General features: G+C 36.6%; 1 protein-coding gene and 1 long non-coding RNA gene across 2 annotated transcripts in view; one reads left to right on the top strand and one right to left on the bottom strand.

Moving 5' to 3' along the window:
- The window catches only part of LOC132523054 (uncharacterized), a 54,152-nt gene that overhangs the window by 11,521 nt on the left and 24,073 nt on the right, over window positions 1-18,558 (top strand). The window lies entirely within an intron of this gene.
- LOC132523053 (disintegrin and metalloproteinase domain-containing protein 29-like) lies at window positions 15,201-17,369 on the bottom strand. Its single transcript, XM_060153620.1, has one exon. It carries the CDS (start codon window positions 17,367-17,369, stop codon window positions 15,201-15,203), a length of 2,169 nt encoding a protein of 722 aa, XP_060009603.1.

Below are 18,558 nucleotides of genomic sequence, written 5' to 3' on the forward strand. Positions count from 1 at the left end.
GTGTTTCTGCTCTAGATTTATATTTTGTGGTTACCATGAGGTTTGTATAAAATATCTCATAGATAAAATAGTCCTTTTCCTGTCGTGATAGTGTTTTATCTTCATTTGCCTATGTGAGTTCCATCCTTTTTGACCTCCCCTGTTGGGTTTTTGTTGTCTCAAATTATTCCTTTTTATATTGTGAGTTTGCTATCAAATTGAAGCAGCTGTAGTGATTTTTACTGTCTATACCCTTTAGCCTTCGTGCTATAATTGTTTAATAACCTGTTAGAGTTGCAATTTTCTATTTCTGTCTATTTATCAACTTACTCAAAAGTTTTGTGTACTTTTGCCTTTTCCTTTCTGGTAGAAGAGCTCCTTTCAACAATTGTTTATCTCTGTAAGGCAGGTCTAGTGTTGATAAGCTCCCTTAGCTTTTATTTCTCTTTCATATCTGAATAACTTTGCTGGATATTCTTGGCTGACAGCTTTTATCTTTCAATATTTTAAGCATGGCATCCCACTCTCTCCCAGCCTATAGAGCTTCTGCAGAGAAATCAGCTGATAGCCCAATGGTGATTTATTCGTAGGTTGCCACCCTTTTTTTCCGGGCTGCCTTTAAATTTTTTCCTTTGTCCCTGACAGTTTTTCATATAATGTGCCTTTGCCATTGACTTTAACAGTTGTCAATATGTCTTGGAGAAGGTCTTTTTGCATTGAGGTAATTAGTTGTTTTTGTAGCTTCATGGACTTGTATATCTAGTTTCTTCCCCAGGATTAGGAAGTTCTCACCTGTTACTTTCTTTTTTTTTTTTGCGGTACACGGGCCTGTCACTGTTGTGGCCTCTCCCGTTGCGGAGCACAGGCTCCGGACGCGCAAGCTCAGCGGCCATGACTCACGGACCTAGCCGCTCCACGGCATGTGGGATCTTCCCGGACCGGGGCATGAACCTGTGTCCCCTGCATCAGCAGGCGGACTCTCAACTACTGCGCCACCAGGGAAGCCCTCACCTGTTACTTCTTTAAATAATCTTTCTGCCCCCTTCTCCCTCCCTTCTCCTTGCATACTAATGTTACCCTTCCTAATAAAGTTGGATTGTTCTCATAGAATTTCTTCATGTTTTTTGGATCTTAATTCTCTCTCCTCTACTACCTGTATAATTTCTAGATTTCTATCTTTTAGATCGCTAATTCTCTCTTCCATATGGTATGCAATATTTCCATTGTTTTCTAGTGCATTCTTCATCTCAGTTATTGAATTCTTCAGCTCCCAAATTTCTGTTTGGTTCTCTTTTAGAATTTCAATCTCTTTAGTAAAGTATTACTTCTGCTTACTAATATTCTCCTTGAACAGCCTTTCTGAGTTTTCTTGTAGCTCTTTGATTTTTTTCATGACAGCTATTTTGAATTCTCTCTCAGATCGCAATATTCCATGAGTTTAAATTTGGTTCCTGGAGAACTGTCATTTGAAGTAGTGAACAGTGCTCTTCTTAAATATATGTTTTTTTAAACTTGATTATACTGACTCAACAGATTAGTAATTGGATGCCTTTTTTGTTTTCCGGTAGGTGGTGCTATAGCACAAGCTTTTATTTTCTCATACCTGCGCTGCCTCTGGTTATATTTTAGAATTGGCATCTTTTACCCTCTACCACCTTTGTCAGATGTGTTGCCTGGCGCCCTCCTTGCTGCTTGTGATACCAGATCATTGGTGCCTCGCTGCTGCTGGTGTCACAGGTGTCACTGCCTGGGGCACCAAGCTGGTGGGTGTTTTCTACCTTGTCTGGGGTCTCCTGGGTCACAGACTCTGCCACTGCAAGGGGAGGAAGAGAAGGAGGGGGAGCCAGTATTGCAGGTGTCTCAGCCGTGAGCAGGGTTGTCAGGTTCACAGGCTCTGCCACTGTAAGCAGGAGGGGGTGGAGTCATGGGCACCTCCACAACTGGAGGGACAAAGTTGGCAGGCTCCACTGCCACTGCTGTCAAGTTCCCCATGGCTACAGGTACCACTTTGGCTGTGAGGTCAGTGTGGTGCCTCCCCTGAAGCTGCCCAGCTCTCTGGGATTGCAGGTTCAGCCACCGTTGCTGGGGGTCTTGGATTACAAGCACTACCTCCATTGTTCTATGGTCCCACCTCCTCTGTGTGGTCCAGTTCACCCACCTTTAGATATATGATGTGCAGGATTTTCTCATGACCTGGTGTGTTGGGCACAGGTACTTTGGTTGAGTTATGGATGTTTTACTGGTTGTAGATAGAAGGGGTGAGACAATGGGAACATCTCATGCCACCAAGATGCTGACATCAGTCCTGTATTTTATTCATTTTGATGCGATTGTAAGTGGGATTGTTTTCTTAATTCCTCTTTCTGTTAGTTCATTATCAGTGTATAGAAATGCAACAGATTTCTCTCTCTTAATTTCGTATTCTTCAAATTTACTGAGTTCATTTATTAGTTCTAAAAGTTTCTTGGTGGAGTCTTCACGGTTTCCTGTGTATAGTATCACACAGGAATCTATTGAGATGATCATATGATTTTTAACCTTCGTTTTGTTAATCTGGTATATCACAATGATTGATTTGCAGATATTGAACCATACTTACATCCCTGGAATAAATCCCACTTTAACCTTGGTGTATGATTCTTTTAGTGTATTGCTGAATTTTGTTTGCTAATATTGGGATGAGTAATTTTGCATCAATGTCATCAAAAATACTGGATATATATATATATATATATACTGTATTGTCTTTGGTTTTGGTATCAGGATAATGCTGGCCTTGTAGAATGAGTTTGAAAATTTTTCTTTCTCTTCAGTTTTATGGAATAGTTTGGGGCGTATAGGTATTAACACTTCTTAAAATGTTTGTAGAATTCACCTGTGAAGTTATCTGGTCCTAGCTGTTTGTTGGAATTGTTTTGATTACTGATTCATTTTCATTACTAGTAATTGGTCTCTTCAGATTTTCTATTTCTTCCTGATTCAGTTTTGGAATTTGTATGTTTCTAGAAATTTATCCATTTCTTTTAGGTTTTCCAGTTTGTTGGTGTATAATTTTTTGCAGCAGTCTCTTATGATTTTTTATGTTTCTGTTGTATCAGTTATAACTTCTCTTCATTTCTGATTTTACTATTTGAGCCTTTTCTCTTTTTTCCTTCATGAGTCTGGCTAGAGATTTGTCAGTTTTTAAAATCTTTTCAGATAAACAAAGAACCAGCTCTTAGTTTCATTAATATCTTCTATTGTTTTCTTTTAGTATCTATTTCTTTTATTTTTTCTCTGATCCTTATTGTTTCCTTCCTTCTACTAACTTTGGGCTTGGTTTGTTTTTGTTTTTCTAATTCCTTTAAGTGTAGATTGTTTACTTGCGATTTTTCTTATTTTTTGAGGTAGGTCTGTATCGCTATAAACGTTCTTCTTAGAAATGCTTTTGCTGTGTTCCATAGGTTTTGGCAGGTTGGGTTTCCATTTTCATTTGTCTCAAGGTGGTTTTTATTTGGGTGCCCTGGGTGGGGTGGGAGCCACTTTGGAGGGGACCCAGTCTCTGGCAAGGTTGCCTGCTAGGTATGAAAGGTAAGAGCTGCTTTGGAGAGGCACTTGACAGGTCTAGGCTGTCTGCTGTGTGTGCAAAGCAAGAATTTCTTTGGAGGCGGTGCCTGTTCCATCTGTGGCCACCCACCGGATGTGGTGGGGCAGGAGCCACTTTGGCCGCCCACTGGATGTGTGTGGGGGGGGGCGGGCAGCTGCTTTGGAGAGGTGCTGGTCAGGATGGGCAAGTCTGCAGGGGAACACCAGGGTGGGGTGAGCAGTGCTAGCAGGGTAGATGATGTATGTCAAAAATGGTGCCCACCAGTGCCAGGACATAATAGCTGTTTCTTGATCTCATGTTGAAGTTCCTGAATATTCCTAACAAGACACCCTTGTCTGCTGACCACACTCTGTTTCTCTCTCCCTCCCCCTCCTTCTCCCTCTCCCTCTTTCTCTTTACTTACTAGGTAGTATTTATTGAGTACTTACAATATGCCAGACAGTATCCCTACTTCACAAGGCTCTTGTGATAATTAGATATAGCTGTTATAGAGTGCCTGGTGCATAGTAAGTACTCAAAAATGACATTAATATTATTGATTTCTAAAATTTACTTTGCTTCTGAGGGGACCTGGATTCAGCTGGGCCATACATGGTGGATTGGACTCTCTTTTTGGCCAAGAGTTGATGCTGCCTAATGTTAGCTCTTAGCAGGTCTGACAGATATGTCCCAGGAACCACAATTATTCTTAGAAACAAGAGTAAATATAACCAGTTCTTCCCATTTCTTGGCTCAGCAAACACCATTTTTGTGTAATAATAACCCTGCATGAGGACTAGAGCAATCCCCAAGAAATTTGACTCCTTAGGTTGAGAGTCAAAGTATCCACACAGGCAAAATCTCCTAAAGGACTGGGTCAGTCTTTGTTGGTCAATATTCACACAAATATCTTGTCTCTCTTCTGTGAAATCAGGAACCAGGGAAGGTATTTCTGGTGGCTTGAACTTGGTCCCTGTGACCACACTCTATTTCTATATGATGTCATCAAGACCTATGACAGGACTTTCACCCGTCTGATCTTTCACTTAATCTCTGGGGTCATTTTGGCTGACTACCTCACATATCCTTTTAAATATTTGTTAGATTAAAAAAAAAGACCCTAATGTAGAAAAATAAAAATGTCTATCAAAAGATGAATGGATAAACAAAATGTGGAGTATACATAAAACAGAAAATTATTCAGACTTTAAAAGGAATAAAATTCTGACACATGCTACAACATGGTGAAACCTTGAAGATATTACACTAAGTGAAATAGTTGCCCTTGCCTGAGGAGACAGATCCAAAAAATATTTCTAAAACCAATGTCAAAGAGTGTACTGCCTATGTTTCCTTCTAGAAGTTTTATGATTTCAGTTCTTACATTTAAGTCTTTAATCCATTTTGAGTTTATTTTTATATATGGTGTGATTCTTTTACCAGTTTGATTCTTTTGCATGTAGCTTCCTGGTCTTCCCAACACCATTTATTGAAGAGGCTGTCTTTCCCCCATTGCATATTCTTGCCTCCTTTGTCACAGATTAATTGCCTATATAAGCGTGGATTCATTTCTGGGCTGTCTATTCTTTTTCATTGATCTATGTATCTGTTTTTGTGCCAGTACTGTACTGTTTTGATTACTGTAATTTTGTAGTATAGTTTAAAATCATGGGGTGTGATATCTCCAGTTTTGTTCTTATTTTTAAGATGGTTTTTGCTATTTGGGATCTTTTGTGTTTTCATACAAATTTTAGAATTAGATGTTGTAGTTACGTGAAAAATTCTGTTGGCATTTTGATAGGGATTACATGGAATCTGTAGATTGTCTTGGGGAGTATCATCATTTTAACAATATTAATTCTTCCAATCCATGAGAACAGTATAGCTTTCCAACTGTTTCTGCCATCTTTAATTTCTTTTCTCACTCTCTTATGGTTTTCAAAGTACAGTTACTTTTACCTACTTAGATTTATTCTTAGGTATTTTGTTTTTTATATGATTGCAAATGGAATTGTTTTCTTAATTTCTCCTTCTGATAGTTTGTTGTTAGTGATTGCTGTGGCTAGGACTTCCAATACTATGTTGAATGAAAATGGTGAGAGTATCCTTGTCTTGTTCGTGATCTTAGAGGAAATAATTTCAGCTTTTCACTGTTGATTATAATTTATGTGGGCTTGTCATATATGGGTTTTATTATGTTGAGGTATGTTCACTCTATACCCACTTGGGGAGAGGTTTTTTTTTTAATCATAAATGGATGTTGAATTTGTCAAAAGATTTTTCTGCATTTATTGTGATGATCATGTGATTTTTATTCTTCTATTTGTTAATGTTGGTGTATCACATTGATTTATTTGCAAATATCAAACCATTCTTGCATCCTTGGGTTAGATCCCACTTGATCATGGTGTATGATCCTTTTAATGTGTTGTTAAATTTTGTTTACTAATATTTTGTTGAGGAATTTTGCATCTATGTTCTTCAGTGATATTGGCCTGTAATTTTCTTTATTTGTGATATCTTTGTCTGGTTTTGGTAACAGGATGATGATGGTCTTGTAGAATGAGTTTGGAAGTGTTCCTTCCTTTGGTATTTTTTGGAATAGTTTGAGAAGAATAAGTGTTAATTGTTTTAAAATGTTTTATAGAATTCTGTGAAGCCATCTGGTCCTGGGCTTTTGTTTGTTGGGTGTTTTTTTTTTATTACTGATTCAATTTCATTACTGGTAAATGGTCGGTTCATATTTTCTATTCCTGCTTCAGTTAGGAGATTGTACATATCTAAGAATTTGTCCATTTCTTCTAGGTTGTCCATTTTATTGGCATATAATTGTTTGTAGTAATCTTTTCTGATTCTTTGTATTTCTGTTGTTTTGGTTGTTAACTTCTCCTTTTTCATTTCTGATCTTATTGATTTGGGTTTTCTCTCTTTTTTTTCTTGATGAGTCTGGCTAAAAGTTTATAAATTTTGTTTATTTTTTCAAAGAACTGGCTTGTAGTTTCATTGATCTTTTCTATTGTTTCTTAGTCTCTATTTCATTTATTTCTGCTCTGGTCTTTTTTATTTCTTGCCTTCTACTAACTTTGGATTTTGTTTTTTCTTCTTTTTCTAGTTTCTTTATGTGTAAGGTTAGGTTTTTAATTTGAGATTTTTCTTGTTTCCTGGGGCAGGCTTGTATCACTATAAATTTCCGTCTTTGAACTGTTTTTGCTGCATTCCATAGATTTTGGAACATTATGGTTTTGTTTTCATTTGTCCCAGGTATTTTTTTATTTCCTCTTTGATTTCTTCAGTGACTCACTAGTTGCTTAGTAGCATATTGTTTATCCTCCACACGTTTGTGTTTTTTGCAGTTTTTTTTTTCTTATAGCTGATTTTTAGTCTCATAGCATTGTGGTCAGAAAAGAGGCTTGATATGATTTCAGTCTTCTTAATTTTTTTTTTTTTTTTTTTTTTTTTTTGCAGTACGCAGGCCTCTCACTGTTGTGGCCTCTCCCATTGTGGAGCACAGGCTCCGGACGCGCAGGCTCAGTGGCCATGGCTCACAGGCCCAGCTGCTCTGTGGCATGTGGGATCTTCCCGGACCAGGGCACGAACCCGTGTCCTCTGCATTGGCAGGTGGACTCTCAACTGCTGTGCCACCAGGGAAGCCCAGTCTTCTTAAATTTAATGAAACTTTTTTGTGGCCTAAAATGTGATCTGTCCTGGAGAATGTCCCATGTGCACTTGAAAAGAATGTGTATTCTGCTTTTCAATGGAATGTTCTATATATATCAACTCTATCTGATCTAATGTGTCATTTAAGACAAGTGTTTGCTTATTTTCTGTCTGTAAGATCTTCCATTGATATAAGTGGGATGTTAAAATCCCTATGACTATGTTACTGACAACTTTTCCCTTTATGTCTGTTAATATTTTCTGTATGTATTTACGTGCTCCTATGTTGGGTGCATATATATGTACAATCATATCTTCTTGGATTGATCTCTTTATTTTTTAATGTCCTTTTTTGTCTCTTGGTACAGACTTTGTTTTAAAGTCTATTTTGTATATATAAGTGTTGCTACCCTGGCCTTTTTTTTTACTTACATTTTCATGGAATACCTTGTTCCATGCTTTCACTTTCAGTCTGTGTGTGTCCTTAGGTCTGAATTGAGTCTCTTGTAGGCAGCATATATATGGGTCTTGTTTTTTAATCCATTTAGCCAATTTGTCTTTTGATTGGACCATTTTGTCCCTTTATATTTAAAGTAATTATTAATAGTTATGTACTTATTGCCATTTTGTTAATTATTTTCGGGTTGTTTCTGTAGTTCTCTCTGTTCCTCTTTTCTTTTCTTCTCTTCTACCATGAGCTTATGACTTTCTTTCGTGTTATGTCTGTATTCCTTTCTGTTTATTTTTTGTGTATCTGTTACAGATTTTTGGTTTGTGGTTACCTTGAGATTCATATATAATAACCTATTTATATAACAGTCTATTTTAAGTTGTGGGTTGCTTAAGTTGTATCACATTCTAAAAGCACTATGTTTTTACTCAGCCTTTCATGTTTTATGTTGATGTTATAGATGATTTTACTACTTTTTCTGTTAAACCTTTTTACTAGCTTTATAAGTGGTTGATCTGTTATTTTACTGTGTGTTTGCTTTCACCAATGAGATTTTTCTTTTCATAATATTCATATTTCAAATTGTCTTTTTTTTCTGCTTAGAGAAGTCCCTTTAACATTTTTCATAAAGCCAGTTTCGTGGTACTGAACTCTCTTAGCTTTGGTTGACTGTAAAACTTTTGATCTCCCCTTCAAATCTGAATTATAGCCTTGCTGCATAGTCTTTGTTTTAGGGTTTTTTCTTTTATTACATTAAATATATTATGCCACTCCTTTGTGGCCTACAGAGTCAGCTGATAGCCTGATGGGAGTTCCCTTGTATATAACTTGTTGCTATTCCTTTCTGCTTTTAATGTTCTTTCCTTTAATGTTTGCCATTTTAATTGCAATGTGTCTTGGTGTGGTCTTCTCTTGGTTGATCTTATTTGGGACTCAGTGCTTCCTGATCCTGCCTATCTATTTTCTTTCCCAGGTTAGGAGAGTTTTCAGTTATTATGTTTTCAAATATGTTCTAATTTAAACTAAATAAAACTCTAATTAAAGCTGTAGCCCAACACCATCTCAACTCAAGTTGTGAAGGATTGTGAATGCTCAGTTCCTTGCTTAACTTTCCATTGCCGTATTTGAGTTCACTGGTACTTAACACAACTCCTGACCTCTTGCAAAGGACTAAACTCTGTGATCTTGTCAATGTTTGAATTGGGGGGGGGTCAGTGTTTAAATTAGAAGGTGATGGGCTATAGTTTAGAACATTTTGGTTTGCCCTTGGATTCAACTTCAGCAGGGCCCAGGAATCCAAGCACCATGAGAAAGATCAAGATTTAATTACATTCTCTCTACTTACCAAAGTATTTCCTCTACTACTGCTTTCTTAGCAATCTTAGGAGTGGGATGTAGGCCTAAGTCATTTATTTTTATAATTGGAATCCTTGCAGACCCAAGTCTTTCCCACCAGCTTATACTGTTGGCAAAGTTTCAGCTGGTTTCTTTTTTACTTAAATTGAGATATAACTGATATATAATACATTAGTTTCAGGTGTATAACAATGATTTGATATATTTATATATTGTGAAATGTTATGTTTGATACTAATGTAAATGAAATGAATTTCAATTCATGAGCATGGAATACTGACCATGTAATCAGCAACCTTGCTCTATTAACTTAGTTATTCTGTTAATTTATATTTTCTAGGTATAGTATAATGCCACTTGTGAATAATAGCAGTTTTATTTCTTCCATCTTTATTCTTATACCATTTTATTTCTAATTTTATTCAGTCTAGCACATCTAGTAACATGTTCATAAGAAGTAGTGACAGGGTGCCATTTTTGTCTCTTCATCAATATCCTTAGAAAGTCTCATACAGCTCACCATTATGTATGATATTTCCTGTGGGGCATTTTAGGTCATTTTTTTTTCTAGATATACTTGATTACATTAAGAAAATCCCCCTCTCTTCCATGTAGACCAAGCAATTTTATTAATAAATGTAGACTTTGGTGAAATAATTTTTGTGTTTATTGAGATATGATTTTCTCAGGTACTCTGTTAATGTGAATTATAGAGATTGCTCTTCTGATAATTTAGAAATACCTAAAATATAAACCATTTGATCATGAGGATGCATTATTGTCTACAAAACATGCCGAAATTTATTTTCTTTACAAACATTTTAAGAATATTGTTGACCTGAAACAAATATACTGCCAGTTTTTTCTCTAGCTAAATTGGGTTTATTTGGGATCAGCAAAGAATTGCGGCTCAGAGTCTGCAACCATGGCAAGCCATGTGCAAGCTCCCACACACAGGGAAGGAGAACTCTTTTGTAGATAGGAAAAGGAAGTTGGGTGGGCCATACTAAACAAAGAGTCCATGGTGTTTCATTAGCTAAGTTGCTGCCAAGAAAGAAGAAGGACCTTTCTTCTTCCTGTTGAGTTCTGCTATCATTCAGGGTGTGAGAACTCTTCCTTCTGGTCTCACAACTCTATTTAATTGAGGTTATTGTTTATTTATTTTTTACAATATCTACTTTCATAAAAGAAATAGATAGGAAAATTTGGGGGGTGTAATGCCCTTGTCAGGTTTGAGAATTAAGTTACCCCAAGTCTCGTAGAGTTTTGAGCTATTCCTTTTCTTAAATTCATGACATATAAAGTTAAAGCAGTGCATCTTCAGTCTTCTTTTTTTTAACATAGGTATTTGAGACTATACATTTTCCTTAAAACACTGCTTTAGTTGACTACTATGTAATATACATATATTGTAGTTATTTGTGTTTCAATTCAAATTATTTCTTAATTTCTGTTTTGATTTCTCCTTGGCATATATATTATTTAGAAATATATATTTTATTTCCAGTTATGATATTGTGATTTATAATAAGACATATATATTTGAGCTTTAACCTTGTTCCTGTCACAGAGCTACTAAAAGCCTTGGAATTTTTAAAGTGATGAGAGCAATAAAGTTGTCCTTTGTTCCATTAATGAGGTGACTTTTCGAAACCACCTAGGGAAGGATGCTGGTTGCCAGTGGAGCAAACCATGTGATTAGAGGGTAGGAATTTTCATCCTCCCTTGCCCCCTACCTCCGTGGAGGGAAGAGGGACTGGAAATTGAGTTCAGTCACCAATGGCTAATAATTTAATGAATCATGTCTGAGTAATGAAGCCTTCATAAAACACCAAAAGGGTGAAGTTTGAAGAGCTTCTGGGTTGGTGAACACGTAGAGATGCAGGGAGAGAGATACACATGAAGAGGGCATGGAAGCTCTGCACCTTTCCCACGTATCTTGCCCTGTGCATTTCTTCCATCTGGCTGTTCCTGAGTCATATCCTTTTATAATAAGCTGGTAATTTAGTAAGTAAAATGTTTATCCGAGTTCTGTGGGCTGTTCTGACAAATTAACTGAACCTAAGTAGGGGGTCATTGGAACCTCTAACCTATAGCTTGTTGGTCAGAAGCACAGGTGACAACCTGGACTTGTGATTGGTATCTGAAAGAGGGGAGAGCAGTCATGTTGGGCTGAGCCCTTAACCTCTGGGATCTGACACTGTCTGCAGGTAGTATTAGAATTGAGTTGAACTGTAGAACACCCAGCTGGTGTAGGAGAATTTCTTGGAGGTGTAAGGAACCCCCCAAACACACATTGAAATTGGGTGCAGAATCTTAGTTGGTGTCAGATGTGGGATCAGGGTCAGAACTGTACCAGGCAATTGGAGTTTTTCTAGTTATATTTAATGCTATTGACTTCCAGCTTAATTATATAAGGTCTAGAGAAAATATACTCTTTTTAATTAAAACCGTGTGAAATTTGTTGGGGCTTTCTCTTTGGCTCATCACAAGGTAGACTTTGGTAGTAGTCCATACGCAGATGAACCAAAGTGAATTTATCCACTTTTGGGTTTATCCCTTCTCTTTGTATACCTATTATATCAAGTTTGTTAATTATGTATTGAAAGTCTCCTGATCCTGCAGGATTTATTTTCTACTCTTTGTGTTACTACTGAGAGATGTGGGCTAAAAGTATCCCTACTGGTAATTGTAGATTTGTCTATTCCTATATTTTCTCCTCTGTATTTGAAGTTCTATTAGTGGATGCATACACATTTAAGATTGTCATATCTTCTAGTGATTTGCCTTTTATCATTACAAAATATTCCTTATTTATAGTAATGCTTTGTGCCTTAAAGTCTTTGTCATCAGATATTAAAAAGATTACACTAACTTAATTTGGTTAATATGTGCATGAAAATTCTTTTAAGTTTTTACACTCTCCATGTCTTTATTTTTAAATTGTTTCTAATAAACAATGGCATAATGCTAGACTTTATACTTTATTCACTTGAAATATGTCAGCCTTCTACTTAATGTAATCCATTTTACATAGATCTTATATCTACCAGGTTTTTTTTATTTTCACATCTGCGTTATGCTTGTTTCTCCTCAATTGCCTATACTTGTAGAAACAAATATCATTTATTATGCCTTTTGTTCCTTCAATACATTTCTTATATGTATGTAGTCTTATTATTTTAATGATTACCCTAGATTTGCAACATGCATCTACAACATCATATAGTATAATCCACATCATTAATTTACCTCTTCCCAATATTGCTAGAAGTTTAGACCTTTTATCTCTATTTACATACCTCCCAGCTTTTGTGACAAATATATATTTGCATTTTGTTCTGCATATATTTACAGTCCATAAGATACTACTAGTATCCTTGTACAGTTAATTTTAATTAGTTTACCCACATATTTACTGCTTCTTGTGTACTTCACACCCACCTGCACATTCATGTTTCTTTCTGGTATCATGTTTCTCCTGACTGAAAAAGAAATGATATTTCTTTGAGTGCTGGCCTGCTGGCAATGATTTGTTTGCCAAAGGAAAGTTTTGTTCTCCATTATTGAATGTTATCTTCACAAAATAAAGAATTCTAGTTTGGCAACTACAATTTATTGAGTAAATGTGTTATTTCAGTGTCTTCTGCATTCAATTACTGAAGTCAACCATCTATTTTTATTGTCATTTCTTTTAAGATATGGATATTTTATCTCTGGCTGCTCTTAAGATTTCTGTGTCTCTGGTTTTCAACAGTTTTACTATGATATGGTTAGGTGTGTATTTCCATGTGCTTATTCTGCTTGAAATTCATTGATTTTCTTAAAGCAGTGGCATAATATGTTTCCATACTTAGGGGAAATTCTCAGCCATTATATGTTTTTTATTACTTCTATTGAATTCTCTTCTTCCTCAAATGATACTCTATTTGAATGATTTCAGATTTATTGATGTGTTTCACATATCACTTCTCTATTTTAATGCTTTTTTCTATGTCAGTCGTTGACTTTTTTAAAATTAACTTTTCTTATAGTTAACTAATTTAGCTAATTATACAATGCAGTCAATAATTCAAACTGTTTACTGATTTTCTGAATTTAATAAGTTCACATAGATGCCAATTTTCTGGTGAAATGAATCTACCTTCTTTCACATGGTCTATTCATTTTTCTTCCAGTTTCTCTAAAATACTAGCCATAGGGAATTTTTGTTCATTATCATCTTTTCCACTCTTTGGATCTGTTAACTGGCTTCTGTCTTTTCTTTCACTATCTTTGTTGTTGTTTTCCCTTTATTATTGGCCATAATTTCTTCCTTTTGATATATGTGATAATGCTTTATTGTATGCTAGATGTTCTATATAAGGAACCATAGGAGTTACCTTCAACTTGAGAAGTTTCTATCTTTCCTCTGTTTGGAAGTTAGGCTGAGTGACTGATGACTTTAATTCAATAAGGAATTGAGTTTGGTCAGAGATAGTGTAGTTTTAGTGAGACACATATACTTTACTGGACTTTATACTGGGAGCCCATAAGCCTCTATTTCTCAGCGCTGAAAGCAATGGGTGACTATGTTCTGATACTCAAATCTTCAAAACCAAGTTCTCTAGCTTATATTCCAAGCTCCTTGAAAATCAGCCAGATGTTTTAAAGAGAAGGCATTATATGTCCTTGAGGCAAAGTCCTTTCCACTAGGTCTTTGCTTCCTAACTACAATAGATTGCAGATATCTTTGTCTTTAAAGACTTTAACCTATTTCCCAGCAAATGGATCTAAACTTAGCAAAAGTGGTGTGGGAAAAACTCATTTTGAATTTGATGCCCTTAAGTGCCTAATTTATCAATCTAGTCTATTCTGCACACTAAGAGTTTTTCAGGTTTCTCTTTCTTCAACAGAGGAATTCTAACTGGGTAGGCCAAGCTTGATCATTAATTTATATTCAAAACCATCATGTTACAGGGGACAAAGATTTTTGTTCCAGGGGAAAAAGTACTGATAATTTAAATTGTTTTCCCTTCCTTGTAATTTTTAAGTCTTCTAATCTTCATTTTCTCCACAGTTCTATGATACTTTTAAAATAAAATTTTAAGAAATGTTCTTGGCATTGTATAGCTGTCATTTTCAGAAAAATTGCTTGTCTGCATAGACCTAACTAAAATTGAAAGTATCTTTTTTACCCTATTTTATAACCAAACAAACCCAGAAATTTAGAGACAACTATTATTATCATTCTGTACTTTTTAAAATTCTGTTGGAAACTTGCAGTAAATGTAAGTAATTTTCCCAAGATGGTTAAGGGCAGTGGTAAAGAAAAAAATCAAACAAAGAAAAAAAATTGATATTTCATCACTCCCAATGAATGGTACTTAATGAATAAGTACTTCATTATACCAAGATGAGTACTGTAACAGAATTCAGTCAGAAAAAAAAAAATCAGTGATTTTAGGGGGATGGAATTAAATATAAGGCATTGGGTAACCAGCTACTAAAGAACACAGCAAGTTAAGGGAGGCATTGTGCTAGTAACTGGTTAATAACCATAAAATACTAATTGCAAGAAGGTGATTTCATTCATGGAGCTGAAGAGCAAAGGGAAGAAGTAGGGTTACTTGAATCTGGAGAACTGTAAGGCTGGCCCCATGAATCTCAAAAATGAGACTCAAAACTCTCACAGCAGGTACTGCTAAGCTGGTGCAGAGGATCTGAGACATTGGTAGAGAGATCAAAGACCTGGGGCTCAGACCCAGACAGCTATGCTGGTATCTTTTAGACTGACAATGAGGTTGGTCTGGATTGAATTTTTTTTTAAAAGGATATTGAAACTAAGTATAACTGCCAGTGTAAAATTTGTTATTAAGATTGACATACAGGAAGCAGATCTCCCAGATTCCCAAATCCCCTTGCATTCACCCTACTGCAGATCGCTGTAGAAAGAGGGCTGATACAGCAGCAGTGTGGTTCCTATAATGCAGAGCACAAAATGGGAAGGGGCTTTGACACTGAAAAGCAGTAACTTAAAAACTGGTACACCACCCAGGTACCATGCCTTTTTCTAGAAAATATAAAGAAATACATTTCAGGAAAAATAAAATTTCTAATTGTTTAAAATAAAGAAGAATAAGTAGAAACATTATAGGAGTTACCTTTTTTAATGCATATCTATTCAGATACATTTTTGGGTACTAATTGTTTTTATTTCCTATGTCGAGTCTGAGTCTTTTGCTTGGGTTTTTCTTCCTTTTTTTCCTTACGTTTTTTCCTCATACAGAGCAATAGAAGACAGCATAATAGAATTAACAACAAAATAAGACATGTTAGGGCCAGGTAAATCTTCTTTATCCTCTCTCTCTTAGGGGGTGGGCCACTGTCAACACTACCTCCATTGCCTTGTTTTAGGCAGTTGGGAGGGTCCCACTTATAGTTGCAATGGCAGTGATGTTTATTGTTGCAGATCCCCCTCATGTTACAGAACTTAGGTGAACAATTACTATCCAAGCGAGAGAGATGGACACACTTCCTTCCGATGCAGACATGTTCTGGGCCACACTCTGTGCCGTCTTTCACATCACCAATATCAGGTATGGTCATCCCTATGTGGTAGTCTGTACCCCAGCAGGTGGCATTGTTGAAGCGAGTCCCATGCACAGTAGAATGCTCTGTCAGAAGGGGAATTTCTGCCACGTTATCGCACTGAATTCTCCCACATAAGCTGTCCAACATACTGCATTTTAGATATGTAGGGCCTTCGACTCCACAGTTACCAAAACGGTCACCTTGAGTGTTTACTTGTTTGTAGCAACTGTCGTTTGCATTTTTTGCCTTTTGGCCGAAAATCTGCCTACACTGTGCGTTGCGGTCATTACATCTCTTTTCATAGCAGTAGGCGTTGTCATTACAGGGAATTCCATCCTCTACGTATACATCGTCTGGGCACATATGGGATGATCCATTGCACCACTCTGGAAGATCACATTCATTGACCTCCTTTCTACATATTTCTCCTGATGGTAAGAACTTGCAGTCCTTGCAACAAAGCCCAAAAGCACAAGTAGACCCAAAACTCAGACTGCAGTTTGTCAGACAACAGGCGTCTTTTGAACAATTCTGAAAAGATCCACAGTCACACTCTTCTCCTTCTTCAACAACACCATTTCCACAGCGCTTCCTTGAAAACATGTCCTTTGTGTATACGGTGTACTGCAAACATTTTGCCTGCTGTACAGAATATCCCCAAAAATAAGAATAACTACAATTGCTAAATTGGGCTATTGGTGGGTTGTCATGACGCATTATACATTTATAATAACCTGCAGAACACACACACAATACATTATCATGAGACATACCCAAATTATGACCTATATGATGAGCTACTGCAATTCCAAGAATGGCCAAGGTTTTGTTTGCAAAAGTAACAACTGCACAACTAAAGCGTGACCTACACATTCCTGCAACATAGCCTAAACCAGTTAATCCTCTCAAGGTCTTATTTATAAAAAGATGTACAGTATCATGTGCCATGCGGGCATCAATGGTATTAGCCTTCCAATTGCAAAAATCTCCCAGAGACCTCCTTGTAGCATCCACTTCAACCTGGTTTCTTTTAGTCCAGATCTCCATACCAAACAATAACACCTTCATACCCATTACCTGATAAATGGAATCCACTATATTTACAATAAGAAATAGATCCTCCTGCAACTTTGAGACATTCCTTTTATAATGATTATATAGAGTATTGTCCACCACCAGTGCAATTTCAACAAAGAATGAATGGATCCACCAGCCATCATAATGACTTTGTTTCAGAATAGAATTATCAGTCTCTTGAAACTCAAATTGGTGTACAGTTTCCTCTTGCATAAAATCAGATTTCATGTTTGGGAATTGGGTCTCCTCACTGTCCATTTTATATACCAGGTGTTCAAATTTTGTAGAGAAAATCATGGGCTTAATTTCATAAACAACATCGTTTATCTGTAATAATCCTCGAAAGCCACCAGAACAGGTACTGAGGGCAACAAGGGATTCTGGGTCCCCCTCCACATAACCATGGTAGTAGCAGTCATTCTGGACAAAAGGCTGGTCCTTCAGGAGAGCGCCCTGGTCTGAGTAGGTGAACACTGGGAGGTGTCTGGACAGCAAATGCTTCTTGATATTCATGTGGAAAACGTGTCTCTGGCCCCCAAAATGCAGGCTGTAAGAGAGCCGGCCTGGAGGCTTCATGCTTCTGCCAGTGTGTGTTACCTTCAAGGGAATCACCACTTCTGGAGGACTGTGATATTGGGGGTGTTCAGCCCGGATGTGTCCTGAAAAAGACAGAAACACCCCAAGCCAGTGTAGCAAGAGTATGATCCTCATGTACAACAGGGCTTTAATCACAGTCATTATGAAGCTACCATTATTGGTCCAGAGAAGAAGGCAGGCAGGGTTGGGAGTCACAGATGGTCTGGCTCCTTATTCTGAGCTGCTTAGTGTACAGAGCTTATCATTAAGTATCTGTCTTCTGGCAGAGTTGAACCATTAGAGCATAAGCCCTACAAGTAAAACAGAATATAACATATGGATGGGGGTGATTAGAAAAGGGCCTAATAGGGAGAAAGAGAAAGTCATACAACAAAAGTGATTAGTGTTTTGATCAAGGGTTGACTCTAGAAACTGCACAGAATTTGCTTTTAAATATTGATAAGGCAGAGGGGCATTGGGGGAGTATGGAAGAGTGAAAACTGGTCATAGATTTATAGTTATTGAACTTGGATGGTGGGCAATTAAGGATTCATTATACTATTCTCTAAATATATGTATATGTTAAATATTTCCACAATAAATAGTTAAAAAAAATCTTAAGGGTAAGGTGACCATATGTCTTGGATTGCTGGGATTTTCCTAATTTACTCACGTTAAATTGGTATAAGTAATAATACCTGTTTTTTTCAACCTCAAGTCCTAAATTACTCAATTACCTAACATACATATTAAAAGCAACAACAACAACAATAACACTCTCCTGTTATTTTAAAATCTCTTTTATAGTACTTATTACCTCCCTAGAACAAAATGTTTAGTTTTATCTTTCTTACATTACTCTCCTCACTAGACTTGTCATATTAGAAGTACTCAAGAGCATTATCTATGTCTTTCACAAATGTTAGTATCCCCAAAGTGCCTAGCTTAATTCTTTATATAGTAAAGAATGGTCAACTTGACTTTTATTGTGCCTTGGAGTGTTACTCAGAAGGTATTTACACTTGATTACATTTTAATGTACAATATTATTCAACACCTGTGGCCAATTTTGTTTTTGGAACAAAGTGTTATAGACTCAGTTTTCCCTGCTTATTTTCTCTATTTACAACTAAATACTCTGGATATAATTAAGTGGAAGACAAAAAAATACCTCTGAAAGCTAAAAAGCAAAAGACAGACTGGCTAGAGACCTCTAGACTTGAGGAATGGCAACAAGGTGAGTTCCCTGGGTTTTCTTTTAATTGCTCTCAGATATCCCAAATTGGGTGCTGGAGAGGTCTTTAACACCGAATCACCAGCAGGC

The sequence above is a fragment of the Lagenorhynchus albirostris genome, chromosome 7 (genome assembly GCF_949774975.1).
Source record: "Lagenorhynchus albirostris chromosome 7, mLagAlb1.1, whole genome shotgun sequence".
Lineage (NCBI taxonomy): Eukaryota > Metazoa > Chordata > Mammalia > Artiodactyla > Delphinidae > Lagenorhynchus > Lagenorhynchus albirostris.

Coding starts and splice junctions, on each gene's coding strand:
- LOC132523053 (XM_060153620.1), bottom strand. CDS start 17,369: ATGAGGATCATACTCTTGCTACACTGGCTTGGGGTGTTTCTGTCTTTT.